Here is a 7,243-nt window from a genome sequence, read left to right on the forward strand (position 1 = left end):
TTTTTTGTCAATACAAATTGATTTTTACCTCCAAACATTACGATGCTTCTATTTTCTAAGTGTAGTTACATAAATAAACCAGCAGGGGGACACTATTGTTACTATAATTTCCCATACGTTTTTTTTTTTTTACGGCTTAATGTAATTATTATCACAGAAAAGCGAAATTATTCGCCTTTGCCGGCTTTTGGGACGGCGAGCGCTCTGGTCATTTTTGGCCCAACGGCCGTCCCGTAGATTCTCACTTTTCCTGTTGTCACGAAGAGATTTAAATTCTCAGCACTTCGTCACCTCGACCGTTTTAAACGTTTAAAAGTTATTTACGGTAAGCCTAACTGTGGAAAAACTGACTATAAGTTATAAGATCGACACTTTAAAAGTTAGCTCGCTGCACATTTCAAACCTCAACGGGAGAAAACTGCTGTTTATTTGGTTAAGTTTGGCGAAGTTAACTGGAGTTTAAACTGTTTGGACGGACTTTTAGCGAGACGTTTAGAGGAAAAGTAACAGCTAAGTTGTGATATTAATGCTAAGTGTTAGCGGGACTGATGCGTGTGTTAAACTTTGTAAAGATGTCAACAGCTGGATGGTATTAAGAATTTTTTCAGTATCAGCAGGTGTGTTTTTAACGAGCTCAGCTGTGATAAAGTCCTGAATTGTTAAATAATCTGTAATATTTCCCGTTTTAAAGAAGCTCTAACTGGGTTTAGATCACCAGTCGGGACGTTTCCTCAAAGTTTCCATCAGTTGCTTTGAACCGTTGATGCTTTTTACAGTCAGTTTCAGGCCTAAATGCTTGTGATGGGATGGCAGACAGTTGGTGATTCTGGGATCAGGTCACGAAGTTAACAAAACCCAAACATCCGTCTCCATGGCAACACCCTACAGCTGATTCTGAGAGGTGAGTGGAATGTTTAGTGGAGGGAAAAAGTGTAGCTGTAAGGCAGAACCAGTAAAAATGTTCACCTTTTTTTTAACAGAATTGGTGAATAAAATATCATTTTGAAGATGTTTGTAATAATCCGTTGACCTCTGACCTGTCTGGTTTGTGCTGTCRTCCCTCCTGACCAGCAGAAGGACTGATCTGCTCCTGCCAGGTGGGTGAAGATGAACGGAAAGAAGCTCCGCTGCCGTCGCTGCCGCAGGGCCGTCGGAGACGCCAAGTCTCTGGTGGGGGTCAGTGACGAGTTTCATTTCAATGGAATCAAACTGGTTTGGTTTGGAGCCTCAGACGTTCAGCGTCTCTGTCTGTGTCTTCATCCAGTTCAGACTTTTGTTTTTACTCGTTATTTATTAACGTAGCACCATTAATGTGGAGAGTCAGTGAAGGAAGTGGACGTAAGGCACTTCCTGTGAACTCTGGAGAACAAGTTTAGATTTGTTCACTTTTATCCAACCATCTCATTTGAATGTCGTAAATCCACTTCCTGTTGTCTTCTWTGTGGTTTCCCTCAGTAGTAACATCCTGCTGTTGATCATGTGACTCATATATTTCCATTTATTTTCCTGAGACACATTTATTTTGATGCATTTATAAAACCACCTCATCGCAGCGYAAAACTGCCGTTTTTCCACTGAGTGAATTTATTTTGGGTCTCTGTGTTTTACTGGAAGCTCGGTTTGTGTGTCCAGGAAGTGGACTCCGGTTCGGGCCCCTGCTTCATCTGGCACATGGATGTTGATAACCTACCAGAGTGGATCTGGACCTCAGTTCAGCAGGTCAGTTTTCTCCTCTTCCTGTTTGATGTTCTCATCATGACGGTCAGATTTGGTTCACTTCAGGCTGCGTTCACACTGCAGCCTGAAGTGAACCAAATCTGACCGGCGTCAACCAGGTTGAAGCAGAATCAGGTCGGCTGAGCGCCGCCAATCTGTGATCAGAACCGTTTCTATAGTCTTCCACAACCTGCCGTCTCGTCCTCAGGCCGTCTGGACGTCCGGGAAGCTGAACTGCTTCCACTGCGGGGCCCGGCTGGGCAGCTTCAGCTTCCTGAACCAGTACCGCTGCCCCTGCGGCCGCGACGCCACCGTCCACTTCAGCCGCAGCCGCGTGGATCTGGACCAGAAGCCCCGCCTCCTCTTCGTCCCGCTGCACGGGACGGGCCGCGGGTCGGCGCAGGCTGCCCAGCAGGAGGAGCCCGCTCTGGGCCCGGTCTGCGCCGGTGGGGCCCCACAGCACGGTGCCGCCGGAGACACGGAGCTGGACTCGTCAGTCAGGACAGCAGCAGAACTCGAGGCTGAACMGGATAGTGAGGTGCAGAGCGACGGCGTCCCCTGGGAGTCTGGAGCTCCGGCAGGATTAGCATCATTAGTGCAGTTAGCATTGTCGTCTTCAGCGCCTCCGGAAGCAGATGAAGTTTATTTCACCTCTGAGGGGGAAGCAGAGCGGCAGGAGGAGGAAACGGTTCGTTTTTAATGTTGGACGTTGTTGTTTAAATCTGGAAAATTCACAACACCGGAGGGAAAAAAGACGATTGTTTTACTTTCACCGGTAGAATCTGTTAGCAAGATGAAACCTCAGGATTCAACACCAGAAATGACACAAACGTTTCCCACACAGGCCCAATGTTTACTTTGTGATTATTAATAAACATTGATTAGATCATTTACACATCTACTGATGATCTGTCAGATCTGTCAGTGTTTCRGTGGCCATTTTGATTTAACTGAACCRRAACGCACCAAATTCCACAGCACATCTACATTCAASGTTGTCATGGTCAGGCTAGCATGAATTTATTTGTGAATCACATTTCATGTACAAGACGATTCAAACTGCCTTACAGGAAGTTTCACTAGATTTCTAAAATGTTCGACTTCTGAACCTCAGAAATGTTCAAGTTTTTTCTAGAAAATTTCTGCGATTTTTCTCTCAGATTCTTGACTTTTGGAGCTCAGAAGTTTCTGAGTGTCTCAGTGGATTTTCTGCGTTTTTCTGTCAACAATGGCTGAAATTCTGAGTTGTGGCTCCAACCTGCGAAACTCCACTGCGAGAATCATGAGACGCTTGAAACACTCAGGAAAACCAAACGGGTCAGAACCGAAACCACTTTGGTTGAGCTGCCGGTTCTGACCCGGTTCTGATTCGGTTCTGACCCGTTTCTGACCTGGTTCTGACCCGTTTCTGAACTGGTTCTGATTCGGTTCTGACCTGGTTCTGGCCCGGTTCTGACCCAGTTCTGACCAGGTTCTGACCTGGTTCTGACCCGGTTTTGACCTGGTTCTGACCTAGTTCTGACCCGGTTCTGGCTCTCTCCTGGCCAGGTGTCCTCCTCTCGGGGCCCCGAGGTTCTGAGCTCCTTGGCCCGGAACAGACTGAGCAAAACGGACCAGAACCGACTGAAGAGTCGGAGGAGGAAGCAGAGGAGGAGAGAGAGATGGCAGCAGAGCCGTCTGCAGGAGGAAGAGGAGGAAGAGGAAGAGGAGGAGCAGGTGAGGAAGAGCAGAGGCAATCAATGAGATTATTATTAAAACTTTTATTTATTCATTTCTGTAAAATGAGACGATTAAAACAAGTTCAGGTCATAAAATGACTCAAATAAAAACAGTTAAATATCTGAACAATGTTTCTTATTAATGTTGGTTTAATCTGACCTCTGACCTGTGTGTCCCAGTCGTCCCCAGCCCATCCTCTGGCCTGTGAGGACGTGGACCGGGACGGTCTGACCTGCGCCGTGTGTCTGGACGTCTTCTTCCGGCCGCGCAGCTGCCTGCCCTGCGCTCACGTCTTCTGCGAGCCGTGTCTGCGCCGCCTGGCYCGGAACCGCGCCGCCCACACGCCCTGCCCGCTCTGCCGCCGCATCATCGCCAACACCGGCTTCCACAGAGGTCGGCGCCGACCCGACCCGACCGGGTCACGGTCTCAGACTAAGCCCTCCAGTTCTGACCCCGCTGCTCTTCCTCCCACAGAGCTGGACCACCGGGCCAAGACTCTGTTCCCGAAGGTCTGGGCGACGCGCAGGCAGAACTTCCAGAACTCGCTGAGCTCCCGCTGGCCGCTGCCCAGCTCCAGAGAGCCGACCCGCTTCCTGTGCTGTCAGGACGTTTTCACTTTTACTCAAACTGCTGATGGGTTTGAACCGGGTCCAACTGGGTTTGACCGGGCCAGTAACTAACACCTCTGGTGTCCAAAATGGCTCCTCTTTCAGTTCAGAACCAATCAGGAGTTTTGTCCCTGTTGGATGGTAAAATGTCACGTTCCCAATAAACTGACCCAAACCAGGTTCTGGACGCTGCCGGACTCCATGTTGGGATCAGTTTGCTGGAAAACCGTGAAATTAAAACAGAATCAAACAAAAACCATAAATTCTGATATTTTCAAACACTTTCTGGCACCAATTTGTCCAAAACATTATTATTATTATTATTATTATTATTATTAAGACTTTTCCATTTAAATATAATGCACCGCAGCTTTGCTGCCCCTGGTGGCTCAGGTGTGTCATTACACTTCACATCTATTTACCCAAGAGGACCCGGTTTAAAAGTATTAATTTCATCTTATTGCTTTTTATAATACTTAATATTTATCTTAATAATTGTTTTTATTTCTGTTTTGAGCCTCGTCGCTCAGAATCAGATTATTTTTTTTGTATTTGTATTAAACTTTGGTAACTATAGCGACTGTTTTACAGAATTAACTCCAATCCTGGTTTAGTTGCTCAAAACAAAMKAGATTCTTTGTTTAAAAATGTTGAATTAAAATCTTGTGCTTAGTCAGAAACTTCAGTTTTCAGTTTAACGTTCAGCTGATCTGTGAATATGTTCCTGAAGGTCGTCGTGTCTGGTGACCTCTGACCTCTGCTCCGTTGTGCTGCAGGTCATGGGCAAAGCGCGGAGGCCGCGTGGCAACGCTGGCGCCTGACTCAGCGACCCTTTGACCTCAGCACGCAGGCCCTTCCTCAGCTGCCCTTCGCCACGCTCATCGTCCTCTTCGTCATCTCCGTGGCGCTGCTCCTCTACCTCGCCGGGTTCTTCTTCACCTTACTCACATGAGCTTCTGCACATGTCCTGCTGTTAGTTTGCACATGATTTATGAACTCGAGAGGCTTTTTAAACCCTGCAGGACCACAGAGAGGTGCTAAACGAAACGCTTCCAACTACTTGTAAAAATAAATTTCTCCACTTTTCACGGCTGTAAATGTTTTCGTGCTGAGTCATTGTCGTTCCTGTGTCCTCAGAAGGACAGATAAATCCAACAAAAACACACACACGTTAGCTTAGCGCTAGCAGGAGAAACGGCTAAGAACTAAACAGAAATCCGACCAACGCTAAAAATSTGATACGACGCMATTTTTATTTACGTTTCGGTGTCTTCAGAGGTTTTTGTCTCGTTTCCTTCAGTGGTTCTTGCTGYAGCGCCCCCACAGGCCAGGAGGGGAACTGGCTGCTCACARGGTTTGGTTGGTTTGACAAAGGACCAAACCAAGTCTGACTAAATTTACTTGATTTAGCTTAAATCTTAATTTTCTTTCTAACTAAAAAACTGAGTAGATTTATTTAACTAAACATTTAACTTASAACATTTCAAACTAAATATTTCTTCCTAATTAGTTCCATAGTTTTAAACTGTGATGAATGAATAACTTGAAAAACAAACTCAAATTATCGCTCTTACTTTACAAACTGCRCCCCATAAACAGCTGAACCKATACTTCCCATCTATTGAAACTAAAACATGTCGGTGTTTTTTAACCCTGTTAGTTTATTTTTGTGAGCATTTTCTTGCTCTCACGGCGCTAAACGGTTAATCTCGTTCCGAGGTGACGACTTGTTTTGCTGTTGGCTCCTCAGACGCGAGGCTGAGGCGGAAGGAAGCCGCGCAGCCTGCCCCCCTCCTGTCGGCCTTCACAGGCGGCTGAAGGTGACTCCATCTCGGCTGGGATGCAGAAGCGGCTCCCATCGGCCGGACACCAGCTCCTGTTTCCCCGGGAAACCAGCGCTTACAGCCGGGGAAGGGAGGCCCTCCGATCCGGGCTCTCATCCGCCTGAGCTGACTCGTTTTGTTGGATCTTTTTTTTTTTTTTGTTTTTTGATTCTTTTTATTTTGGGGTGCCTCTCTCTCTGGGTGGGCTCCGGCGGACGGGGGTGCATGCATGTGTTCCGCACCGTACGGGCGGAAAAAGCGCCCAAGATCCGCAGGGAGCATCTTCCCCATCAGCAAGGCGGCGCAGGCGGATCCGGAGCGGCGGCAGAGCTCCGAGGCGGCGGTGGACGACAGCAGGATGGTGGGTAGAGAGAAACACGGTGAAATCAATGCGAGCCGCTCCGCTCTGATTCATCCTCCTTTACTGGTGACGGTTTCAGACGGTTCAGGAGTTCAACACGCTGGTGGCTCTGTACCGGGAGCAGGTCATTTCTGTCGGGGAGATCTCGGTGGACTGTCCGTCTCTGCGGGCTCAGATGCACCAGACCCGGTCCAAAGGATGCTCCATGGCCCGGGCCGCGCACCAGGACCTGGCCGTCATCTCCGGATCGGGGTGAACGCAAACCGCAGTGACGTGGAGCAGCATAAAAACTAATTATTAACGTTTTAGTATTGATTTCTGGTTTGTTTTTGTTATTTTCCTGGACGATAAATGATTTATTATAATATTGTCGTTTTTGAAATAATCTGAAATTACCTGAAAATTGCAAATAGAAAAGTMATTTATCTCAAATGTCCACAACAAAACATCCGAAACCTAAAACAATAAATTAAATTATTTAATCAGATTGAAAATTATTTATTATCTGTCATTGTTTTACTTTTTCATACACAAGTAAAAAAAAAAAACAGAATAAAAACAAAATGAAACTAGAACAGATTAAATAAAGTGAAGGTGGATAAACCTCATTAAAAACAAAGCAGCAGGATATTTTATGCATATTTTCTAAAACACATCATTGAATTTCACACAAACTCATAAAAGAAAACAAACATGTTTAGCAAATGATGCAACACATTGATAAAGTGTGCAGACATTTCAGGTCCGCAGGGTTTCTGGGTTTTTATCATCACTTTTCCTCCTCATGCATTAGTGAGTCTAAATCTGGAACATMCTCATCCATCTTGTGTCCTGCAGGCCGGAGGACGGACAGATCCATCCTGAAATCTGCCGGCTCTTCATCCAGCTGCAGTGCTGCCTGGAGATGTTCATAACCGAGATGCTCAAGTCCATGTGCCTGCTGGGGGTCCTGCAGCTGCACCGGAGAGGTACCAGCAACACTGAACCAGAAACACTGAACCAGAACTGAACCAGAA

General features: G+C 46.6%; 2 protein-coding genes across 5 annotated transcripts in view; both read left to right on the plus strand.

The window, feature by feature from the left end:
• The first annotated feature begins 69 nt into the window (after window positions 1-69).
• LOC103474029 (E3 ubiquitin-protein ligase RNF180-like) lies at window positions 70-5,135 on the plus strand. Of its 4 annotated transcripts, none has more exons than XM_017307764.1 (9): window positions 70-325; window positions 777-901; window positions 1,075-1,176; window positions 1,633-1,719; window positions 1,925-2,404; window positions 3,265-3,432; window positions 3,615-3,828; window positions 3,910-4,035; window positions 4,820-5,135. In XM_017307764.1, exons 3-9 carry the CDS (start codon window positions 1,108-1,110, stop codon window positions 4,993-4,995), a joined length of 1,320 nt encoding a protein of 439 aa, XP_017163253.1. In that variant the 5' UTR covers window positions 70-325; window positions 777-901; window positions 1,075-1,107; the 3' UTR covers window positions 4,996-5,135. The 4 variants fall into 4 exon arrangements, with proteins under 4 accessions (XP_017163253.1, XP_017163254.1, XP_008422968.1 ...); XM_017307765.1 differs by lacking the exon at window positions 70-325 and adding an exon at window positions 332-617; XM_008424746.1 differs by lacking the exon at window positions 70-325 and having other exon boundaries at window positions 332-901; window positions 1,072-1,176.
• A 100-nt stretch (window positions 5,136-5,235) lies between these two features.
• The window catches only part of c6.2 (complement component 6, duplicate 2), a 24,221-nt gene continuing 22,213 nt past the window's right edge, over window positions 5,236-7,243 (plus strand). The window contains exons 1-3 of the mRNA XM_017307761.1: window positions 5,236-6,227; window positions 6,307-6,479; window positions 7,065-7,195. Coding sequence (XP_017163250.1) covers window positions 6,096-6,227; window positions 6,307-6,479; window positions 7,065-7,195 — 436 coding nt within the window. The 5' untranslated portion in view covers window positions 5,236-6,095. The remainder of the gene's footprint in view (window positions 6,228-6,306; window positions 6,480-7,064; window positions 7,196-7,243) is intronic.

This window comes from Poecilia reticulata, linkage group LG12 (genome assembly GCF_000633615.1).
Source record: "Poecilia reticulata strain Guanapo linkage group LG12, Guppy_female_1.0+MT, whole genome shotgun sequence".
Classification (NCBI taxonomy): domain Eukaryota; kingdom Metazoa; phylum Chordata; class Actinopteri; order Cyprinodontiformes; family Poeciliidae; genus Poecilia; species Poecilia reticulata.